We start from the raw sequence: 25448 nt of genomic DNA, 5'->3' as shown, positions 1-25448 counted from the left end.
ATGTAGGCAAGTTCTGCACTTCACACACATGACAATTATTGTCATCTCATACACAACCCAAAATAAATAAATAAGAAATATAGTGGAAGGAAGCAAAGCAAAGCATGTACTCTGCTATCTGCTTGCTAAGCAATTGCCACATCCTTATTTCTTTCTAGCTTTTTCTTCAGTCACCCACAATCGTCATAGATCAACCTTCATTTCAAATGCTTTGCACTTTTATTCATGAGTTTATTATTATCTGTTCTCATTTCTCATAGGCAAATTTAGTAACAAATGAAATAATATTTATTTCACAAAATATATAAATTCTAGTGCCAGAGAGGTACTCTTCACTCTGCACTGCTTCAAATGTGGAAGGTTTTGAGCGCCTCCTCCAATTTAACACCATTATCATATTCATATCATTACTAACATGTTATTGACATGTTATTGACATGTGATTGACTTTATTTTCATTCGTTTTTTAACATATACCCAAGCAACAATTAACATGCAATTGAAGCACAAATAAGAGATGCCAAATCCAACAACATTGATGGTACAAATTTGGGAAAACCATTACTCTAACCCTAAACTCAAATTCCTTACATTACTCATCAAATGCTTTGCAGTTCTATTCATGAGTTTATTATTATCTGTTCAAATGTTTCTCAGGCAAATTTAGTAACAAAGGAAATCATATTTACTTCATAAAATATATATATATATATTCTAGCGCCTCTTCTTAATCTGCACTATGCACTGCTTCAAATATGGAAGGTTTTGAGGGCCTCCTCCAATTCAACACCATTATCTTATTCATATCATTATTGACATGTTATTCACTTGTTATTGACTTGATTTTCATTCTTTTTTTAACATATACCTAAGCAAAAATTAACATGCAACTGAAGCACAATGAAGAGATGCCAAATCCAACAAAATTTATGGTACAAATTGGGGAAAACCATTACTCTAACCCTAAACTCAAATTCCATAAATTACTCACCAAATGCTGGTTATTGCAAGGTGTCTGTGTGGGGTCTTTCTGTTTCTTTGCTCCACAAATGGAACCTACCACTTCCAACGAATACAGCTTCTCCCCTTCCCCTTCCACTGCTTGGCCCCTTCACTGATTTGGAATCCACACCTTTGCCCCTTCTACTCCAAATAAATACTTTTTCAGGGTCTGGAGAACGGAGTGGCGAATCGTTGCCTTCAACTGTCGTTAGCCGTTGTCTTCATTGGGTATCTCAGACCTCTGGGTTTTAGAGAGATGAGTTCTTTCTGTTCAAACTTCGAACTTGCCTCTTCTTCTTCTTTTTCGGACGTGTTTCCCTCTTCTTCTTCTTTTTGGACGTGCTGGATATTCAATTCGGGTTTGGGTTCCTCACCTACCCAATTGTGAAACTTTATCTCAATTCTCCCCAGCCCTTGGATTTATCTAATGGCTATAAAGTGAACCCCTTATAACTTACCCCTTATAACTTTCCACTCATTATAGTCGAAGGGGACATATCAGGCATACAGTTAATATATTTGACCTTTTAAATAATTATCACATTTAATATTAGACCTAATGTTAACCTCCTATAATATTTTTATTAACACATGCAAGTGATAATAGAGGAGGGGAGAATTAAACCTAGGACCTTGGGTGCATGGGTAAATTCTCTTAACCACTACCTATAATTCACACTTCATTTTTTTTTTTTTTTCATGTCTTCTTTTTTACTTTTTCTCTCTTCATCTTCTTACTTCACATGAACCGTGCACATGTCTCCATGTCTTCAAATATACACGAGTGTTCCCATGATGTAGGTATGTTAAGTATGTTGTACGTATATGGTGTAGGTATGTTGTAATTGGCATGTTGTACGTACATGAATGCTCCCATCATGGAAATTGACTGCTTGGCGTCCAGAGCATTTGATTGTGGAAGGTGATGCCCATGCACTTTTTTGGGTGATCCATAGTCCACTCCCACAGAGCTTTGTTTTGGGGTGCTTGGTGGATGACTACGGGTCTATTTTGGCTCAATTTACTCAACCTCTATTTTACATGTTTTTAGGGAAGCAAATACAGTAGCACATCGTTTAGCACATGAGTTATAGGTAACAATTTTTATTTCTGTCATTCTATGGTAGAGGTATATTACATACTCTTATAAATATATTATCCTATGGTGTAGGTATATTGTTCCATTACCTATTGCATAGGTATATATGCGTTTTTCATATTTTTGACATTGTATAATAGTATTTTATGTACCTTTTTATTTTTTAGTTAACATACAATTTTTATTTGCCTATTTTTGTATTTAACTTATAGGTAGTCTTCTAATTTATGTTCCTAACTTATAGGTAGTCTTTTAATTTATGTTTCTAACTTATAGGTAACACGATTTATCATTAAGTTTTTTCCATTGCTAATAATAACACTATTTACTTGTATGTTAGGTACATAATTTCATGTGGGTGCTTGCCTAAATAATTTGTATAATATGTGAGTTTTTACTTTCATTAATTACATTGTATTTTATCTATATATTAGGTAAATATTATCAAGGAAAGAAATCCAAATTCAAAATATGAAATTTAATTATGAGGAAATAATGCATTAAATTTAGATTTTCAATGTGTTTTTCTTATTTACACCAATGGGTAAAATCGAAACAACAAAAAAGTAATAAAAGTCAAATGATCTATATCTAAAACAAAAAACGCGTAGACTAAACCCAGATTAACTAATGGTTTTAATTAATCGTTTTAGACCTAGATCTAAGAATCCCTATAAATAAAAAACCTGTCGCCGCCTAAAGAACCACTCCAACCACCTCCTTCTCCTTCAGTCCTCTTCATCCTTGACAACGACCACAACCCAGATTATTCCCAAAAAAACCCGCCATATACGCATATCGAAATCGACTCCACTCATATCGGAAAATCCCGTCTGTACTGCCAAATCTTAGATCCCAGATTCTTCCTTGACGGACCTTGGCGGAGATTTCGGATTTGACCTTGGGTGAGTTATTCCTAAAAACGAATCAGTATTTGGATTTGGACTATAGTTGTGGTATGGAGCTGCTGGAGGTGGGAGAGAGAGAGAGAGAGAGATCTGACAAGGGTGAAGGTCCCAAACCCTCTTTGTCTCTTACCCTCTCTGCCATCTCCTTCTCTAACCCATGGGAAAACCCATGAAATCAAATAGAGAAGCTGAACTTTATCTAACCGCTGAACTTTATCTAACCCTCATTGAGTTCTCCATGTATTTCGTGAAGCTGGGGTGTTTTTATTTTAGCAGCCCTTGAAGTCATCATAAGAGGGATGTGGAACTTTTACTCAAATCCCCAAATCCCAATGATTCTATCATTCCACACGTGCAGCCATATCGAAGCTGACATGAAACTCAAGTTAGATATACCCTTTTCATTTCAAGTTCAATAGCTCTAATCTAATGAACAATTTGTTCCAATGGTCCAAGTTGGAGAATGAGCATCTAAATAATGCAGGCAAGTTTATAGCCGTTAAAATGTATCTGGCATTAGTTTGACTGATAGTTCGAAAAGAAGGTTTTACTTGAAGAACAAGAAACTCATGACAAACTATAAAAAAGGCAACAAAAAAGGAAATCAAATCAACCTTAAAAGAGATAAATAAGAGGTATCATGTTATCTACCACAATATTTATGGGCATTCTTTTTTTTTTTTTTTTTTTTCCAAAACCCATTTTCACATGCCAGAGTTCTAATGTCTTGCTATCTGTTGATTCACTAGGGCTTCATATTCATCACAAAGGCAACGTATCAAGAAATTACAGAGGTACCATTCCAAAACCCTTTATCTGTTCATGCTTTTGCAAAAAATTACAGTTTAGGTTACACAAAAGAATTCATATAAATCAAATCGAATTAGATATAAATAAGCTATATATAATAAATCAAACATAACCCAAATGAAAATTAATCCCTAATCTTCAGTAACTAGGACAAAAAGGGAACTCAAAATTACCCGATTGTAGACATAAGAGATGTGCAACTCCAGCTCACGGCGAGCCAATGGTGTGATGTTGAGACTTTGACTGACAGAATCGCAAAGACGAGAGGAGACAGCGAGGGCAATCTTCAGATGCCTAGCCCTTAAAGTTACTTATGAGAGAGATGGAGAGAAAGGGAGCAAGAAAGCTTCAAACTTCTGCCATGGGGGCTTGAAGCTTGAGCTTGACCAGAAGGAGCTAAGAGCAATCGTAGCTCGAGCGATGAGATGAGTAGAAAAAAATAAAATTCCAAAAAAACCGCCTTTCTCTATTTTTTAAATAAGATATTTAGTCATATACCCATTCTTAGCAATAATAATATAAATAAACCCTACACCATTTAATTTTTATAAACAAACCCAAAAAAAATCCAAAAAATGACAGCTGACGCTATTGAATTTAATTTTGATGATTAAATTACTTTGATGCCCTATTGAGTGTTTTGAGTTTTTTTATGAGGTTTTGGGGTTGAGTTTGTTTTAAGAAATCAGTGGCAGTTTTGTAATTTAAAAGCCTTTTTGTTATGTTGTAAATGAGTTTTGTATTTCTAAAATCCATTTCATATAAGAGTTTTTTATATTTTGGGATCTATATTGGGTATAATAGTGAATCTCTCCTTTTAATTTGTTGGTGTTTAAAAGTTTTTTCGAGGTTCGGATTATTAAAAAGGCATACAAAACGGGTTTTTTTAGTTTTGAACTTAAAATTTATTTTTGAGTTTATAAAATTAGATTCAAATCCAAAACAGGCCCTAATTTTCTGATTTTAATTTCAATTATTTTTAGATCTTAAAAATAGTTTAAAGTTCAATACTAAATAAGTTTTTAAATATTAAAATTGTTACATGAAAACTCTTTTTTTTTTTTTTTTATATTTTAAAAATTATTAATTTTTGAGTTTACTTTTTTAAGAATGGAACTTACCTATGCATGCACTCACGGCAAGACTCCGTAATACATCTCTATCCACTATACAAAAACTACCTATGCAAGCACACGGTCTCCTGTACATCTCACATATCTTTCTTTTTTCTACACCTCTATATCTCAAGCTCCATCAAGCCAAAACTCTCTTAAAAATACTCTCTCATTGCATTGAATTTGTGCATGTGTGCACATGATGACTTGCCTGAAATGCCACGTCACTATCACACTACCAATGGCCTTCCTCCCCATCTTGATCATGTCCACTCTCAGTCAAAAGGGCCTTTGACATGGCCAGCAATAACTTCTCGAACATCCTAAAAAACCCCAAGCCCAAATTTGCTCTCATATTTTCTTCTACCATGGGCACCCTCTATAGCTTCCTCGAAAATTATTCCACGTCCCTATACATTTTAGTGAAATTCAACTAGAAATCAAATTTAGTCACCGTGCTTTTAATTTTTCTGATTTCGTTACCCCACTTGCAGTCATTAACAAATCTTGTCCAATCCTTTATTTCTGTCAATTTGAAGGCACGTAGGGTGACAAAATCAAGAAAACTGAAAACATGGTGACAAAATTTGATTTCGAGCCAAAGCGCAATGACAAAAAATGTAATTAATCCTTTGAAAAATGCAAAGTTACATACTTTTGGGCTTAACGTCATGAAAAATGCAAAGTTATTGAGGATTTGGGGTTTATAGCCATTGGAGTTATGGATTTTCAGTTTATTGGGGGTAGTATGGGATCTGTAGTGGGCGAAAAATCACACGTTTGGCCGAGTATGCTACCAATCAATTTTTACCTCTTATTATAGTGTGTGCTTCCGGAGGAGCACGCAACTACTCATTTTCAAATGACATCCACACTGTTCACAAATATTCATTTTTAATTTTAAAATTTTTGTTGTGGCGGAGGCTTATTTTGGTCGGCTGGGTAAGAGACGTAGGAAGGTTGTGGGGGGAAGGAGAGGGGTAGTACCAGGGACGAAGAGTTTTTTTTGGGTGTTTTAATATATAGTTATTCTGGCGCTCGAGTGCACGATTCGAATCTAGCTTGGAATTTTTGGCCTTTTTGGCTATTTTTCCAAGGGTTTGGGAGTTTTAAGTTTCCTATTCCTTATATGACTGGGGAAAGTCCTAGAGCCAATAAATACATATTCTGGACATATTTTGGGTGTAAGATCCCACATCAACCAACGGAGAGGGGGTGATGTGCCTTATATGTGCACACCCGCATCCATCTAGCACGAGGCCTTTTGGGAGCTCACTGGCTTCGGAGTCGTAGGAACTCCGAAGTTAAGCGAGTTGGAGGCTAGAGCAATCCCAGGATGGGTGACCCACTGGGAAGTTGCTTGTGAGCTCCCAGAAACAAAACCGTGCGGGCAGAGAGGGGGGCCCAAAGCGGACAATATCGTGCTACGGCGGAGCCGATCCCGGGGTGTGACATTGGGTGAACCCTAGCATATTGTTAAATATCTCAAAACATCCAACTCACATACTCATATTCTTAGCAATTCATAGCCTTCCAGATTTGCTGGATGAGGAGTTCAACTACAGTGGATTCATTTAAGGGTTTTTCTATCTTAATTCAAACTTTATATTTTATATGTTCATAAGTATATTGTTTGTTTCGAAGATGGCTATGGGTAACTAAATTCTTTGCTAGGGATCCGATGTAACCTAACATGATGGTTCTATGTTATTGAGTTAATATTTTATTTTTAATCAATTTATATTCCTCGTTTCATTCATTATTATAATTGTGATCTTGATACTTGTAATTGACCATTATATGTATTTTGCATTGTCTAAGATAAGACTGGGTGAGGGGTTCTTCCTTAATCTTATATGCACTATGAATGAATGAGTTGTTATTTAAACCGGGGTTCAAGTTAAGATGCTCTTGATTGTTTTTCTTAATTACACTTATTGGGTTCTCGTAAATTTGGCTATGTGGTTCATTAGTAGGTTTAATTGAGAATACTTGGTGACATTGCAGCTGAATGAATCATCAAAATAAAGAGAGAACGAATCCTTGGAATCGAATTGGCACCTTATTCTCAAAATTAACTCGATGCATAAAATAAGATTGTTATGGTAAAGTCGGAGTCCTAGTTTTCATCCATTGATTTTCAAAACTAATTTCCAACTTTTGTTATTTTATTTTCTTAATTTTCTACACTTAGATTAAAATCGAGTAATCTTATTTTAAGCTATTTTAATATTTTAATATTTTATTTTATTTTTTATTTTTCTTAAAGTATTCATATTTGGAATTAATTAATAAACTGTACAAATCTTTATGGGAACGACTCTCGTATTTGCTTGCTATACTATCATATCGATTTGTGCACTTGCGAGATATAACTTTTGTTCATCATAGGGCTTCTTAGGTTCATCTTGGAATTGTGGATATTTAATTTACTTGTATGTATTAATGGTGGAATTGTGTGCGGTTAGCTCAACTTCTAATTTCGAGTCATGTAGATGCCTTTTGCATATATGAAGAAATTATGAGTTTTGCATATATCAAACCTTAAATTCTTGACACACAAGTTGATGTAAGTGGTTGGTATTGATACATTAATCGAATATTTGGCATATCAAACCTTAAATTCTTTGTGCTTGCATATAAATAATGACTCAAGTATACATAAATTGTGTGGAATTTTTAATTTTCACAACAAACAAAAAAACCTCTGGTTTGGGGAAAGGAAATGTATATGTTGCTAAAATATGAATATGGTTTGAATACTTTAGGTTAATTGTATTCTTCTCCATAAGGAGTTATATATATCAGTTTACATGAGAGCTTTACAAGGAAATAGATATAGTAATTAATTAGGAGAATATCTCCTAATTATACAATGATATGTCAACTATATAAAATAATAAAGTAAATCCCTTAATAAATCAAGGAAATAAATCTCCTTGACTAATTAGGAAGGCTCACTTCAACACTCCTCCTCAAGTTGGTGCATATACATTACTAATACCTAACTTGGTAAGTAAGTCATAAAACACTCTTCCACAAACAACTTTTGTTAAGACATCTGCAAGTTGATCTTTTGATTTTACGAATGGTAGACGGATGATCTTATTCTCAATTTTTTCTTTCATGAAATGTCTATCCACCTCAACATGTTTGGTTCGATCATGGTGAATTGGATTATGAGCAATATCGATAGCTAACTTGTTGTCACAATGTAACTTCATTGGCTTTTCTAGTTTGAAGCCCAATTCGGTCGAGAGTCTTTTGATCCACAATAATTCAAAAACTCCTTAAGCCATTCCTCTATATTCTGCTTATGCACTAGACGTGGAAACCACATTCTGTTTTTTACTTCACCAAGTAACAAGGTTACCTCCAACAAATGTAAACTAACCTGATGTAAAGCATATATTTGTAATGGAATTAGCCCAGTCAACATCTGTATATCCAATAACTTCAAGGTTTCCATTCTTGGAGAACATTAGTCCCTTTATAGGGGTTGACTTTAAATACCTTAAGATCCGATCAGATCAACTGCATTCCTAATTTTCCAACAAGGCAGTGGTATTGTTCCTTATTGGTAGGCACCCGGCCCATGTCTTCACATAACTTGTGGTTCATCTCAATGGGTGTGTCAGTAGGCTTACATCCAAACATTCCTATTTCGGTGAGTAGATCCATCACATACTTCATTTGAGATATAAATATCCCAGTTTTTTACCTCGATACTTCTATTTCGAGAAAGTATTTCAGATGACCTAAATCCTTCATCTCAAATTCCTTAGACAAATACTTTTGCAGCTTCTGTTGTTCTCATGTGTCGTTCCCAGTTACAACCATGTCATCCACATACATGATTAATGCAGTGATTTTTTCACCTTTGTGCTTCAAGAATAGAGTATGATATGAATTACTTTGAGTGTATCCAAAAAATTTCATGGATTTAGTGAATCTGCAAACCATGCCTTGGTATACTGCTTTAAACCATTTAGTGATTTTTTGAGATTGCAAACATGATTCTTCTTGTTAGGAGCTACACTACATCATAGTGGTAAATCCATGTAGAATTCTTCCTCCAAGTCTCCATGTGAGAAGGCATTTTTAACATCAAACTGATGTAGTGGCCAGTCTAGATTTACTGCTAGAGACAGTAGGATTCTGATAGTGTTGATATTGGTTATTGGGGCAAAGGTTTCCTGGTAGTCCACCCCATATCTCTACGTGTTCCCTTTAGCCACCAGTCTAGCTTTGTATCTTTCAATGGATTCATCTACTTTGAGTTTCACAATATAGACCCATATGCATCCCATTATATGCTTTCCGTGAGGTAAAGGCACGAGCCCCATGTGACATTCTTCTAGAGCGCTTGCATTTCTTCATTCATGTGAGAAGGCATTTTTAATATCAAACTGATGTAGTGGCCAGTCTAGATTTGCTACTAGAGACAGTAGGATTATGATAGTGTTGATCTTGGTTATTGGGGCAAAGGTTTCCTGGTAGTCCACCCCATATCTGTGTGCACCCTTTTGCCACCAGTCTAGTTTTATATTTTTCAATGGATTCATCTGCTTTGAGTTTCACAATATAGACCCACCTGCATCCCACTATCTTCTTTCTGTGAGGTAAAGGCACGAGCCCCATGTGACATTCTTCTAAAGCGCTCGCATTTCTTCTTTCATGGCTTCTTTCTATTTTGAGTCTCATAGTACTTCAATTACACTACTGAGAACAGATATGTCGGCCAACTCCTTCACAAAATGTGCATCTGATTACGACAATCTGCTTAGGGATATATTATTGTTGATGGGGTACTTTTCTTTGGCTTTAAGATCTACTTCATACTGTACTCAAGGTTTACCACGGTTTGTCCTTTCTAGGAGAAGACACGTAGGGATGTCTGCATCCCTTATGTTTCCTGAAATCACATCATCATGGTATATTTCATTAGTGTTATCAGTTTCAGGGGAAGGTGTTACCTGAATGACGTTCTTAATAGATGATTGGTGTGGTACTAGAGCTGAAGACATCTATGGAGCGGGAGAAATCTCATGAAACGGTTCAATTTCCTCATCCTGATTTTGGTAGTGTGGAGTTGACCGGTCGCTTTCTATTAGCTACCGGTCGCTTTGAGACAGAGTTGCCGGCTGTGAAGGAACAAAAAAGGATGATCAGTCGCATGAAGTAGGCTACTAGTCGTTTTGAAGCAAACTGTTAGCCTACAAGAAAGTCTAGGGGTGACCAGTTGAGTGAGTTGTGCGACATGTCGCTTTGAGGCAGGGAGCAGTTCTGAGGGAAAAAATCAAAATTTTTTGGAGGGAGTGATTCTTGATTCTCCTCCTGTGCGGCTGAGAAATATATATCGTGTTCCCAGAACACGACATCCATGTAGGTATAGACCTTCTGACTTGGAGGATGATAACAACGGTATCATTTCTGATGAAGAGCATAGCCAATGAAAATACACTTTTCAGCTCGAGGATCCAATTTGCTTCATTGGTGATCATGTAAGTGTACAAATACAATACAATTGAAATTCCGGGGTTCCTGGTTTGGGCTGGGAGGTATTTGGATATGGGGGTGAAGTGCTTGAAGTTGTGTTTGGAAATTTAAGATACTAAAGGGAATCTGATTGATGAGGTAAGCTGCAGAGAGGATGACTTCTCCCCAAAATGAATAAGGCATATTGGCATCAAAGAGAAAGGCACGAACTACTTCCAATAGATGTCTGTTCTTTCTTTCAACCACTTTATTTTGTTGGGGAGTGTATGGGCATGAGCGTGGATGTATGATGTCATGATCTTGTAAGAACTTGTTAAGATCATGGTTAAGAAATTCTCTGCCATTGTCAAAGAGGAGAACCTGGATTCTGGTATGAACTGAGTCTCCACCATTTGATGGAACTGTTGAAACTTAGAACTGACTTCCTTTTTAGTTTTGAGAATGGAAACCCAGGTTATTTGGGTTCAATCATCTATAAACGTAACAAACCATCGAGCTCCCCCTAGAGTGGAAATTTTAGCAGGGCCCCAAATATCAGAATGAACAAGAGAAAACGGAACCAAAATTTTATTTGAACTCAAGGGAAAAGGAACACGATAGCTCTTGGCCAGTTCATAAATATCACACTTAAAATTTGAAATATCTAAACCGGTAAATAAGGATGGAAATAATTTTTGTAAATATCCAAACGAAGCATGTCCAAGAAGCCTATGCCATAACCAGACGTCGGCAGTTCGTTTCTCAACACTAGCACCCCCAATCTTGAAAGCTTGACTGACTCTGGCTTCTGTTAGATGCCAAGTCCACGTAGTAGAGTTTGCCCCTCCTCGTACTACAACCAATCGTCTTGCTACAGAGAATGTCTTGAATAACACAATGAGTAGGCCGAAAGGTTACAGTGCAATTCAAAGTCGTAGTAATTTGGGCAACAAACAATGGTGCAAGGATGGAACAATCAACACAGAATCCAAATTGAGGGAATTAGAGAGAGTGTGTGAACCCTCCCTAATCACGGAGGAGGGAATTAGGGACATATTGCCTCTCATACACCTTAGCCAGTTAGGCACCCCAATTTTTCACAGGCAACAATGCTCATCTCCATGACTTGAGACTATAAGGCATAATTGGTCTCAGTCAGGGTGACGCCGATAGGGAATGAGGAGTTGTCGCTGTGAATAGCAATGATTTGGGGAGTGGAGGTGGAGGAGCCGTCGGTGTGAGGAAACGAGACGGCGTTTATGGCAGCAGAATGATTTGAGGGTAAGATAAAGGGATGTGTTTAGGGATTTTGATTTGATAAGAGGACTTGATATGAGAGTGGGAGATTTGTATGTGAGGAATTTGGATTTGAAGAATTTGATTTAGGGTTTGTGTTTGAATATGAGGAATTTGATATGAGGATTTAGAGACAAGCTAGGATCGATTGCTCTGATACCATGGTAAAATATGAATATGGTTTGAATACTTTAGGTTAATTGTATTCTTCTCCATAAGGAGGTATATATAGGAGTTTACATGAGAGCTGTACAAAGAAATAGATACAGTAATCAATTAGGAGAATATCTCCTAATTGTACAATGATATATCGACTATATAAAATAAGAAAGTAAATCCCTTATTTAATCAAAGAAATAAATCTTCTTGATTAATTAAGAAGGCTTATGCCAACACATGTCAATTTGGTAACTAGGAAGTATGTTAATAATTTTAAGATCTTAAATTACATTTAATTATCTAAAAATTATTATATTTAAATATTTAAATAATTATTTTTTAGTTCGACAAAGCATCAAACATAGATTTTCACTATTTTGCAATCTAGTTTCTTAGTCTGATGCAATATCAAATGTAGGTCAGTACTTAATCCAGCTTATGCCAGTTCAATCTAATCCAAAACAGTCCCAGAATTTAGTGATCAATTCACGACAATTTATTGTGCCAAACTATTCGTAAAAGTACAATGATACTTATGCCTTTAGAGTATAATTGCAAAAACCTCGACGGTACGAGAAAAAACTTTATTTAACTAAGCAAACTAATACAATGAATGATAACGTAACACCTAACTCCGATCTGAATGTTCCAAATGGGCGTCCTGCACAAACGCAGGGAGCACCTCTGACCAAGACAAACTATCATTTATGTGCAAAGCATATTGTGCTACCCTATGAGCAGCTTCATTTGCTTCTCGGAAAGTATGTATGAACTTGTTTGGTGGAAATCCTTTTAGCAGAGCTTAAACATCCTCCACAATACAGCCAATAAGAGAGTCATCAGTCGTTGAGGAGCATACATGTTGAACCAAAGTAAAGAAAAAGAGAGTCTAAAAGACAACATAAATTTACATACTTCCTTATACATGCTCTTACCACATATGACATTGACATTCAAGTAAAAAGGTGTTTCTATGCTTTCGTATGCTTTATTGTGAGTGTAGTTTGTTGTTATATATGTTGGTTGCTTCCACGTTGCTCTTCTTCAAAGATTGTATCATGACTCATCTACATCATGAGTACCATAACTGTACACCTGTACACCAACAAAAGAATCTAAGAATTAGATTATTTCTCGGCACATCGGTATTCTCATCCGTCAATGCTCAGCCTACGGCCACATGTCTCTCTATGCATTGAATCTATGCCACCTCTCTGCCAAATCATGCTGCTTCTTCTATGAACAACAATTGTTGTTTAAAAAAAAAAAAGAAAAGAAAGAAAAATCTTTAAAACTGCATGTTCGACAGCATAACCCCTTTCTCCCTCACGATCCAATCTCCCCAATGACGCAGTGGCACTCTTCCTTTAGGGAACATTTTTTTTTTAATTGGCGATTAAAATTCCAACTTCAAATACCTTCCAATATATATAAGATAAAAAAGTATTCTAAGCACTTTCTTCTAGAAACATTGGTCGGTTCTTACATCAGGCCAAACAAAGAAGATGTTTGAACTTCTTTTGTGTGATTGGCCTCATATGAATCTTTATCATAAAAGTTTGGAAAATGCTATGCGTATCATATTTTTATATCACATTGTGTATCACATTTTTAATAAAGATAGGTTCTATTATATTGGTGGACTTCATCTTTATTAAAAATATCGTATAAAAATGTGATAAACTTAACATTACCCCAAAAATTTATGCCACGTATTTCCCTTGACTTAAGTATGCACTGACACGAAGACTCCTCGCGTCCCTTCCAACTTCTGTGATGCTAAATATATACACACACACACATAGAGCTAGCCATAACCGAACCTATCAGCCTATAATCAAACAACCGAAAGAAAAGAGCCAAAGAGAGAGATGGTTTACTCTGAGCACAAAAGCATTACTGTTCTTATGCTTCCATGGCTAGCTCACGGCCACATTTCTCCCTTCCTAGAGCTTGCCAAGAAGCTTACCTCTAAGAGAAATTTTCACATCTTTATTTGTTCCACGCCTGTCAATCTCACCTCCATTAAGCCAAAACTCTCTCCAAAATACTCTCATTGCATTGAATTTGTGGAACTTCATCTTCCACATGAAGAGTTGCCTGAATTGCCACCTCATTACCACACCACCAATGGCCTCCCTCCTCATCTCATGTCCACTCTCAAAAGGGCCTTCGACATGTCCAGCAATAACTTCTCCAACATCCTCACAACCCTAAAGCCAGATTTGCTCATTTATGATTTTATTCCACCATGGGCACCCTCTCAAGCTTCGTTGCAAAATATTCCATCGGTCCGGTTCATCACCACCAGTGCTGCCTTGAGCTCACTTCGTGTTCACCATCTCAAGAACCCTCGTGTCAAGTTTCCTTTTCCTTCGATCTATCTTCGAGATTACGAAGCTAAAAAGTTCAACAATCTGTTAGAACCTTCGTCAAATGACATCAACGACGGAGACCGCGTTCAGCAATGCAGTGCTCGATCATGCAACATCATTTTGGTGAAGACATCTAGAGAGATTGAAGCAAAATATGTTGATTATCTCTCTGGTTTAATGGGGAAGAAGATCGTGCCAGTTGGTCCGCTTGTTCAAGAGCCAATGGATCTAAAAGTTGATGAGGAAACATGGATCATGAAATGGATGAACAAAAGGGAAAGGTCTTCGGTTGTTTATGTTTGCTTTGGGAGTGAGTACTTTTTGTCCAGGGAGCAAATCGAAGAGGTAGCTCATGGGTTAGAGCTTAGCAAAGTGAGCTTTATTTGGGTTATAAGATTTCCAAAGGAAGAGAAAGGTAAAAGAGTTGAAGAGGTGTTACCAGAAGGGTTTTTAGAGAGGGTGGGGGAGAAGGGAATTATAGTGGAGGGTTGGGCTCCGCAGGCAAACATATTGAAGCATTCAAGGGTTGGTGGGTTTGTGAGTCACTGTGGATGGAGCTCAGTGTTGGAGAGCATCAAGTTTGGTGTTCCAATTATAGCCATGCCTATGCATCTTGACCAGCCAATTAACGCTAGATTAGTAGAGGAGGTGGGTGTTGGTGTGGAGGTTAAAAGAACAGGAGAAGGAATTTTGCAAAGAGAAGAGATGGCGAAGGTGATCAGAAAGGTGGTTGTGGAGAAAATTGGAGAGGGCATGAGAAAAAAGGCATTGGAATTAAGAGACAACATGAAAAACAAAGATGGAGAGATAGATGGGGTCGTGGAGGAATTGATGCAATTTGTAGGAGAAGGGAAACAAATATCTACTTTTAAGTGAAAAGGAGTTGAGACTTCAATAATAATTTTAATGATTTTGAATGCTAAGCGTATCTGATGGCCGATCATGTGAATGTTGGCTTTGACTCTACGTTTTAGCGTCTTTTTAGCATTCAGTACTCATTTTCTAATGATTTTGAATAATGCTCATATCAGATAAACTTTTTTTTGTGTGGATAAAATAGTATCTGTTCATTGCTATCCTTTAGGTGGTTGTACTCTTGTATTGAATTCTGATTTGGCATTTTTATCAACATTGAAACACCACAAGCCCTTAATACACAAAATATTAGTGACCACATAGCTTGTGCAAGAATATAAAACGCCGCTAATGACTACTAGTGTAGTGGTTTGAAGTAATTGTTTACCATAAGTAATTGCTCCTAAAAAACGATTATGGTGAATTCAAGTCCTATCATCTATGTAGTGTGTGTGAGTTTAGTATGATATTACCCCTTTTAATAAAAAAAGTTTTAAATTTTTTTTTAAAAAAGAATAAATAAATAAACCAGGATATCAAATAAGTATTTTTTGTTGTTGTTGTTAAATTAGGAAAGGGAAGGGGAAAATTCACACACACGGATACCGTGGGGGCTTCAACTCGGGACCACTTGAGAGCAAACTAAAAGTCTAAGTCAATCCAACTAACACCCCATTACTAAGAATATCAAACAGGTTAGTGACCAAGAAGTTGATCACTCCCTATGCACTTCCCGAAAGAACTAGCCATAAAAAGCTCATGAAATTTACGGAACCTATATGCACGCCTCAAACGTGCACACAATACACCCTTGCACTAGAGCTGCGGGAAAGGTTTTGGACAACTATTTACTACACATGGTGCACACCATAAGTGATATCCATTACACGACTTCCCCAGTTGGCCATGACAGCTGACGTAGCGAGATATAGGGAATAAGGAGATCGAATGATAACCCTGCAAGTAACATGCCGGATCCATCCGAAATTTAGTATAACTCAAAAGTATTTGATTGATAATAAACTGAATAGTTTAGGATGCTCCAATGCATTCCTTTTATACAAGAGAACCCCTAGACTTGCTAAGAAAGCTAATTAGAAAACAAAAAAGGAAAATAACAAAAGTTTCCAAATTTTTTAAAAAACTTTAAATGCTGAAAATGCAATGTAAATGATAGAATTTGACTAAAATAGTCCGTATGTCACAATACAGCAGTGAGTTGCACTTGTCACGCCGTTCTCTTCAAAATGACAGATCATAGCCTAATTAAGAGTTCAGGGCCCATACTTGCACGAATTGGGCTTTTCTGGCACAACGACATGCACGGGCTTATCCAGCTGCTCCTCGATCAGCTAATCTATCTGTCCTACATTATTTAACACAGATTTAATATTGCATTAATATTGCATGCTGTGTCTGTGTAATTTTATTTTTAAATCTCAGTCAATTTCCTTATTGATTCAATTTCATACAACAATATATTTCTTTTTATCAGCATGACATTTGAGTTCAACAAAGAAACATAGTGTAGTAAACAAAATAAATGTAACATTGAAATTATCATCATTCCAAATACCAAAACTCTAAAGTTATAGTATACACATAATCAAGCTTACCCTCCTAGTAGCAGTGTAAGTACTGATGACCTCTTTGCTCCATTTCATTCAAGCAGTAGGCATCAGCTAAAAAGAATCAAAGTCACCCAACTACAACTTCCGTTCTCAGAACTCTCAGCCACTGCATCGTGAAAGGGGAAAAGAAGCCATTACTAAGTTTACCATTCCTTTGAAGCCGAATTACTTTGAGAATGTTTTAAAATTTTGAATGCTAGAGAAAGTTCAGGGATTTATAAGAAATTGATGTTATATTGAATGTTGAGCAAATTTAGAATAATTGAAAGACTACAGAAAATAGGGATTGTTTAGGAAAACACAGGACATAGCATCAGTTTTTAAAATTGAATTTTTGTCTAGGATATTAGAGTTGCAAGGGTCTGTTTCTTAATATATATCAGCACGAACGAAGATAAAGAAGTCTAACGTATGTCTTTTGTCTTGTATACACGCATGCACTTACGCACGACTCTTCTGACTACGAAGAAAAAACCTAGATTCACATGACTCATCTGTATATATTTTGTCATCTTTTCATCTCACTTATTAGATCTATAAAACAAACGACCTGAATGGAGAGAGTCTGAAAAAATGGATTCTTCTCAGCAAAGAAAATTCAGTGTTCTTATGTTTCCATGGTTAGCTCATGGACACATATCTCCCTACCTAGAGCTAGCAAAGAAGCTGACCAACAGAAATTTTCACATCTATTTTTGTTCCACACCTGTAAATCTCAGATCCATCAAGCCACAACTCTCTGAAAAATACTCTCGTTGCATTGAACTCGTGCAACTACATCTTCCATATGACGACTTGCCTGAACTCCCACCTCATTACCACACTACCAATGGCCTCCCACCCCACCTCATGTCCACTCTCAAAACCGCCTTCGACAGGGCAAGCCCTAACTTCTCCAACATCCTCAAAACCCTACACCCGGATTTGCTAATTTATGATTTTCTTCAACCATGGGCACCCTCTCTAGCTTTGTTACAAAACATTCCAGCCATCGAGTTCTTCACAACCAGTGCTGCCATGATGTCAGTTTGTACCCACCATGGCGAGAAACCTGGTGTCAAATTTCCGTTTCCTTCAATCTATTACGAGACTAGTAAGATCAAGATGTTGTTAGAATCTTCATCAAATGGCATCAGTGATGGAGACCGTGCTAAGCAGTGCAGCGATCGTTCTTGTAAGATCGTATTAGTTAAGAGTTCTAGAGAGATTGAAGCAAAATATATTGATTATCTCTCTGATCTAATTGGGAAGAAGATTGTGCCTGTTGGTTCACTTGTTCAAGACCTTATAGAGCAAGAAGTGGATTCGGAGGAAACAAAAATCATGAAGTGGCTAAACACTAGAGAAAGATCTTCGGTGGTGTATGTTTCCTTCGGCAGTGAGTACTTTTTATCCAAGGAGGAAATAGAAGAGATAGCTCATGGGCTAGAGATTAGCAAAGTGAGTTTTATTTGGGTTATAAGATTTCCTAAGGAAGAGAAAGGTACTAGGGTTGAAGAGGTATTACCAGAAGGGTTTTTTGAGAGGGTGGGGGAGAAGGGAATAATAGTGGATGGTTGGGCTCCACAGGCAAAAGTATTGAAGCATTCTAGTGCTGGTGGGTTTGTGAGCCACTGTGGATGGAGCTCAGTGTTGGAGAGCATCAAGTTTGGCGTTCCAATTGTAGCCATGCCTATGCATCTTGACCAGCCTATTAACGCTAGAATAGTAGAGGACGTTGGAGTTGGTGTGGAGGTTAAGAGAATGGGAGGAGGCGGCAACGAGAACGGGAGGCTGAAAAGGGACGAGATAGCAAAAGTAATCAGAGATGTGGTGGTGGAAGAAAATGGACAGGGTTTGAAAAGAAAGGCAATGGAATTGAGAGACAACATGAAAAAGAGAGAGGATGAAGAGATAGATGGGGTGGTAGAGCAGTTGATTCAACTTTGTATGAGAAAGGAATGAAGTATGATATCGGATTTCACTTGCTGTGGTACTCTTTTTTCTTGACTGAATTCTCCTCTTTTAGGAGTTTTTTAAAGCAAGGTTTTAATGAGGCCACAGTGCAGATTCCAGTTTTTCTGGTAGTTTTGTAATCTAGGTTCTCAGTTTGAATGAAGTTTCGATCTGTTTTGATAAAATATAAAATTAAGAAGTGTTTTGTATTTGAACAATGTTGACCCCGAGTGTATTCCAACCTCTACTTAGTTCAAAGAACAATTTGAGAAAACATAAAGCGTATTTGTATGTTTAATTCAGTGGGTGATTAGCATGCACAGCTGCAGGAAGAGGATGAACGGTGAACGACTTTTTTCTTTCATATTCGTTCAAGTTTTGAGCCTTTAAGCCTTTAAATTCATGAGCTGACACCGAACATTTTCAGACTTTGAATTAACAAGGAATGGAAAGACCATTCGGTGTTCGATAGGAAGTCTTGAGTTCATATATTATAAATGGTTAATAAAGAAAAGTGACATTTATTCATATACTCATTATTAACATTAATTATATAAAGAAACTCTACATCATTTAATTTTTATAAACAAACTATACATTATTTTAATTTTTATAAACAACTTCGAAAAAAATCCAAAAAATGACAGATGACCCTATTAAATTTAATTTTAATTATTAAATTACTTTGATGCCTTATTGAGTGTTTTGATTTTTTTTTTATGAGGTTTTAGGATTAGGCTTGTTTTAAGAAATCGATAACAATTTTGTAATTTACAAGAAGTTAAAAGTTTTTTTGTTATATTGTAAATTGGCGTCATGTGTGTTTCTAAAATTTATTTCATATATAATTTGAGTATAATAGTGAATCTCCAAAATAAATTCAAGATGTAATTTTGGACATGCCTTCTTCTTTTTCGGATTTTATGTTTCGGTTTGCTGAAAAAAAAAAGAAAAAAAAAGAAGGATTTCTTTGTTTTTCTTAAATTAATTAACTTTCTTTTTTCGATGTTTCCAATGCTTTGCTATTAGCTGTCCAAACAAAGACAAAGAATAGCAAATTTCCACTTCTTTTTATGTGTTTGGAGTGATGTGAGTCTCAGATTGTTGGGAAGAGTTTATCGCAACTGACACGACCAATGCATGTGTTTGAAGCTTATCTGTCGACCATAAACTCTGATGGGCCTAAGAAAACAACCGCCTCAAGAAAAAGAGTCAGAAAATGGATTGTTCAGAGCATCCAAGCATTCTTATTATGCTTCCTATGGTTATCTCATGGCCGCAATGTCCCTTCCTAGAGCCAGCCAAGAAGCCAGCCAAAGAGAAACTTTCGTATACGTTTTATTGTCAATATTATACTTTTAGCTTAGCCAAATAACAAATTTCACAAATTTCAGAAAGGAAATTAGGTTTTCACCAACATTATAATTACAAAATAATCAGGGAAAATTTTTCTTAAACTTTTATTTTACTCCTTGTTTCAATCTCAATATTCATGGAGACCTTAAATCTACATGAAAAATCTATAAAGATTATGAAGTGTTTGAAGCATATTGCAAGAAGAGATCTCTTGAAGAATACATAAGAACAAATTCTAAGAGATATAATCTGTCATGCAATATAAATTGCTCGAAGAAAATCTCTAAGAAGGTAAAGGGCATGAAGCTCAATGTATGCACCCAATTTTCTTAAAATGAAAATGATCTAAATTGCCTCAATGAGTACTTTGATTGAATTATGAGTTTGAATTCAAGTTTAATATTGTTGAAAAGTATTCAAATTTTTTTAAGAAGTTATCATAAAATTTAGGTCTCTTGAAGAGCTTATGAGATGCTAGCATAGCATACCAAATATTATTCCATGTAAATTTTCCAAACACTTATCATTGAAAAGGTAAACTATGAGTTTGTTTATATTATTTTTTTGATGATATTAAAGAACATGAAGTTATTTTGTTAATTTTTATTGTGAAAAACTATATGAAAATGGCCCTTGATATTTTTTTGGTTTTACTTTAACCTCAACAAGATTCAAATGATTGATGACATACATACATCTCCCAATAATGATGTGAAAGCAATTTTTATACAAGCATCACCAAAGCTCACTCTGTAGGAGAGACATATGTGATGTCAATATCATTTGTGTTGCACTCTTTTTCTCTTAGCTTAAGTTTTGTCCCAAACGATTTTTCAAGTAAAGTTTTTAATGATGCAACTATATTATTGTATGGTGGACATTCAAGAGGCGGTATTGTAAATACAAAAACACTTCATAAATTAATAGCGAATTTGTTTGCTCATTTGCACTGATTGTAAGCAGCTTCGTTAAATTGCATATTGCTATTTTCTTGTTCTTGCATTTATTTTCTATATTATTTTGTGAGTTAGAAAATATTATAGAGATATTTAGTCATTATTCATTCTTAACACCAATAATATAGATAAACCCTACACCATTAATTTCTATAAACAAACCCAAAAAAAAATCCAAAAAATTCAATTGGCCTTATTGAATTTATTTTTTATTATTAAATTACTTTGACACCCTATTGAGTGTTTTGTGCTTTTTTAATGAGGTTTTGGAGTTGGGTTTGTTTTAAGAAATCAATGGCAGTTTTGTAATTTAAAAGAAGGGAAAAACCTTTTTGTTATGTTGTAAATAGGCTTTGTGTGTGTTTCTAAAGTCCATTTCATATCGATTATTTTATTTATTTATTTATTTTATAATTTGAATTCCTATATTCGGTATAAACGTGAATCTCCCAATATTATATGGTTTATCTTGAATTTTTTTTCATAAGATCTTGTGCTTATGGCACAACAAAGAGTTAATATTTCGTTTAAGTTCAGTTGATAAACAATTACTTCAGTATCTCTTTTGCTTCTGGTAAACTTATTTTCTTTACGTTTAAGATGCTTTCCTGTTGAATCTGGACTTTACGTATGCACTTACACCACCATCTAAATGAAGCTTCCTCGTTTCTCTTCTTCAGACTTTATGTCATGCCTCGTCTCCATCTGTCTCTCAAGTCTTGACCAAGAATCATCGGTGTAAGCCTCTACTCCATCCATTCTGATTTTAAGTTTGAGTACGTGTCATTTGTTAAGTGGTTAGATTGTTTGAGTGATTTAGATTTAAGAAAATGCAGATAAATACACGAGACCTAAATGTAGAAGCTCGGGAACCAGATAAGAGACTCAAAAATAAAAAAATCTATACTAAACGCGCATTCTACACAGCAGAGTGGGACTCAATTTTTCTTCTGGGTTAAAAAAACAAAAAAAAAAAAACAAAAAAAGGATGAATTCGAACTTAGATTTATGTGTTTCTGCATTGAGAATATATATAATAAATTTAAATTTTAGCCACAAAAATATATATATTTCTAAATAAGTAGTTGTCCATTAGGCACTTCGAAAACCCTAGATTCTAATTTGTGTCATCAAGATCATGATACTTCTACGTCAATTTTTCTTTCGGGGAGGAGAAATCATAATTTGATATGTGTTTTCAAACAATTCAGAAACGCAACTACTAGTTTGGGCAGAGTCCTAATCATTCACGGCAACAAATTCAATGAGAAGTATTGGTTGTAGGTTGTCCTTTTGTTGTGCTTTCTTCGGAGGAACAAACAAAAACAAGTTTAAATTTCTTGGTTACGTGAACCATCCGACTCGGAAACATACATATGCCTGAAATGTTTAAAAAGATTTGTGGAAACTAAAGGAGTTTCGGCTGTGAAAAATAATTGGAGAGAGATTCAAAGTCTTTATACCTTGACCAGAAATATAAATAAAATTAGAGTTAAATATAAACAAATAAAAATAAAAATGAAAGAGAAGGAAGCAACTATTCAAAAGTATAATTAAAACCATAAATTGTCATTACAAATACCTTATAGCTCAAGTTGTTAAGAGCATGTACTTCAACATTCGAGATCCTAAGTTCGATTGTGCCCTTCCTTAATATCGCTTGTCATCAAAGTTCAACTTTTTGTTTCTCAGATCTATATAATGAAAGTTGATATTATTACGTACCTAATTATTGTGTCGGCATTTAGTCGGTTTGTTTGGTGCATTCGTCTTATATCAAGCCAAACAAAGAAGAAAATTTAAACTATTCTTGTTTCGAGTCTTTATCATAGGCCAATCATCACTCTCTGGAACTTACGTGTGCATGTTCCAATCATCACGCGTTTTTGTGTGTGTATATATATATATATATATATATATATATATATATATATATGCATAGAGCTAGCCACAAACAAACTACCAATAAGCCTATAATCGAGCAACCTCAAGCAAAAGAGTCAAAGGAAAACAAGTCAAAGGAAAACAAAATATGGTTTTCTCTGACCAAAGAAGCCTTACTATTCTTTTGCTTCCATGGCTAGCTCACGGCCATATATCTCCCTACCTAGAGCTAGCCAAGAAGCTGACCACCAAGAGAAATTTTCACATCTTTATTTGTTCCACGCCTGTAAATCTCAGCTCCATCAAGCCTAAACTCTCCCAAAAATATTCTCATTGCATTGAATTTGTGGAACTCCATCTTCCACATGATGACTTGCCTGAACTCCCACCGCACTACCACACCACCAATGGCCTCCCTCCCCATCTCATGTCCACTCTCAAAACGGCTTTCAGCATGTCCAGCAACAACTTCTCCAACATCCTCAAAACCCTAAGTCCAGATTTGCTCATATATGATGTTCTTCAACCATGGGCGCCCTCTCTAGCTTCATTGCAAAATTTTCCATCCATTGAATTCACCACCATGGGTGCTGCCTTTACTTCATTTAGTATTCAACATCTCAAGAACCCTAGTGTCAAGTTTCCTTTTCCTTCGATTTATCTTCAACATTACGAAGCTGAAAAGTTCAACAATTTGTTGGAATCTTCAGCAAATGGCATCAAAGACGGAGACCGTGTTCAGCAATGCAGTGCTCGATCTTGTAACATCATTTTGGTCAAGACATCCAGCGAGATTGAAGAAAAATATATTGATTATCTCTCTGATTTAACGGGGAAGAAGATCGTGCCTGTTGGCACGCTTGTTCAAGAGCCAATGGATCAAAAAGTTGATGAGGAAACATGGATCATGAAATGGCTGAACAAAATGGAAAGGTCTTCTGTTGTGTATGTTTGCTTTGGCAGTGAGTACTTTCTGTCCAAGGAGCAAATAGAAGAGATAGCTCACGGATTAGAGCTTAGCAAAGTGAGCTTCATTTGGGTTATAAGATTTTCTAAGGAGGAGAGAAGTACTAGGGTTGAAGAGGTGTTACCAGAAGGGTTTTTACAGAGGGTGGGAGAGAAGGGAGTGATAATGGAGGGTTGGGCCCCACAGGCAAAGATACTGCAGCATTCTAGTGTTGGGGGGTTTGTGAGTCACTGCGGATGGAACTCAGTGTTGGAGAGCATCAAGTTTGGTGTTCCAATTATAGCCATGCCTATGCATCTTGACCAGCCGATCAACGCTAGACTAGTGGAGGAGGTGGGTGTTGGTGTGGAGGTTAAGAGAACAGGTGAAGGAAGTTTGCAAAGAGAAGAGGTCGCAAAGGTGATTAGAGATGTGGTTGTGGAGAAATTTGGAGAGGGAGTGAGAAAAAAGGCATTGAAAATAAGCGACAACGTGAACAAGAAAGAGGATGAAGAGATTGATGGGGTCGTGGAGGAACTGATTCAAGTTTGTACAGGAAGGGAATCTAAGTGAAAAAGACGTCCGTACGTTGAGTCTTCAATTAAATCATTCTAATGATTTTGAATGCTCACATCAACATATGTGTAGGATGATTATTGAATGCTCACGTCACGTAGGTGTATAAAAATCAGAATGTTGGACTTCTCTACTTCTTTTAAGTAGTGATGGTGGGTTTTCTGTGTGTTTTTTAAGATGTTTTCTTTTTGACAATACTTCCCTCCTTATGGGTAAGGTGGAATTCTTTCTTACTTTCTATTGCGGCTCAACCACAAAGTGATATGTGTTCTGTTTTTTGAATTGTCAAAACTTTTTATTTATTTTAAACCTTTACTGAAACCTTAGCTTTTAACCACAAAGACTTCAATTTTTTACTGAAGAAGGAAAAATGTTATTTTTCAAAAAGTTGAGAAAAAAATCAAAATGAAAAAAAAAAACAATGGGAATATTGTTTTGTGTTTTTTGCTTTGGTAAAAAGCTAGGGGTTCAGTAAAAGTGAAAAAAAAAAAATTGACAATTAAAAAAAGAGAACACTTGTTACTTTGTGGTTGAGGGACAATAGAAGGTGAGAAGGAGTTCCTTCTTATGAGTAAGGAAGGAAGTATTGTCCTTTGTTTTTTTCCGAAGTATTTTGAAAGAGTTGACCATTCAGTACTCATTCTAATGATTATGAATGCTCATCAGCTTATGTCTTTATTGCTTGAATTCTCAGGCCATATGTATGTCTATATGTAAAGATCTGAAAATAAGCATTTTTTAAGATAAAAACATATCTTTTGTTTTATATAAAATCTTTCAATCACAACAAATAGATTGACAGAAAAAGGCCCTCAAGCAAACTACCGAGACCAAAAATAAAATTTGGTGAACTTTTTAAAGTAAATTGACTTGTATATATATATATATATATATATATATATATGAAAATCGAACCAAACTCTTGGGATCGAAAAGCTAAACATTCTCATATGACTCGACAGATCCTGTAAATGATCTTATTTGAGGGAGACATAGTAGGACTCACTTTAAACTCACTTTAAATTTTATTTCAACGGTCCTAACGATTTAATTAGACGGTTAAATGG

The 25448-nt window shown here is 35.8% G+C and overlaps 3 protein-coding genes across 3 annotated transcripts; all 3 read left to right on the top strand.

The window, feature by feature from the left end:
• On the top strand, nt 13580-15395 carry LOC18787003 (beta-D-glucosyl crocetin beta-1,6-glucosyltransferase). Its single transcript, XM_007220396.2, has one exon. It carries the CDS (start codon nt 13739-13741, stop codon nt 15116-15118), a length of 1380 nt encoding a protein of 459 aa, XP_007220458.1. The 5' UTR covers nt 13580-13738; the 3' UTR covers nt 15119-15395.
• On the top strand, nt 17178-18885 carry LOC18787001 (beta-D-glucosyl crocetin beta-1,6-glucosyltransferase). Its single transcript, XM_007220400.2, has one exon. The coding sequence runs from the start codon at nt 17302-17304 to the stop codon at nt 18670-18672; it is 1371 nt and encodes a 456-aa protein (XP_007220462.1). The 5' UTR covers nt 17178-17301; the 3' UTR covers nt 18673-18885.
• On the top strand, nt 22824-25133 carry LOC18786510 (beta-D-glucosyl crocetin beta-1,6-glucosyltransferase). The gene has a single exon (XM_007220398.2). The coding sequence runs from the start codon at nt 23008-23010 to the stop codon at nt 24376-24378; it is 1371 nt and encodes a 456-aa protein (XP_007220460.1). The 5' UTR covers nt 22824-23007; the 3' UTR covers nt 24379-25133.

This window comes from Prunus persica, chromosome G2 (genome assembly GCF_000346465.2).
Source record: "Prunus persica cultivar Lovell chromosome G2, Prunus_persica_NCBIv2, whole genome shotgun sequence".
In the NCBI taxonomy this organism is placed as follows: domain Eukaryota; kingdom Viridiplantae; phylum Streptophyta; class Magnoliopsida; order Rosales; family Rosaceae; genus Prunus; species Prunus persica.
Note: the sequence above shows the minus strand (reverse complement) of the source record. Positions and strands in the feature narration are given on the sequence as shown.

Excerpts from the sequence above, each read along its gene's own strand:
- LOC18787003 (XM_007220396.2), top strand. The coding sequence starts at position 13,739 with ATGGTTTACTCTGAGCACAAAAGCATTACTGTTCTTATGCTTCCATGG.
- LOC18786510 (XM_007220398.2), top strand. The coding sequence starts at position 23,008 with ATGGTTTTCTCTGACCAAAGAAGCCTTACTATTCTTTTGCTTCCATGG.
- LOC18787001 (XM_007220400.2), top strand. The coding sequence starts at position 17,302 with ATGGATTCTTCTCAGCAAAGAAAATTCAGTGTTCTTATGTTTCCATGG.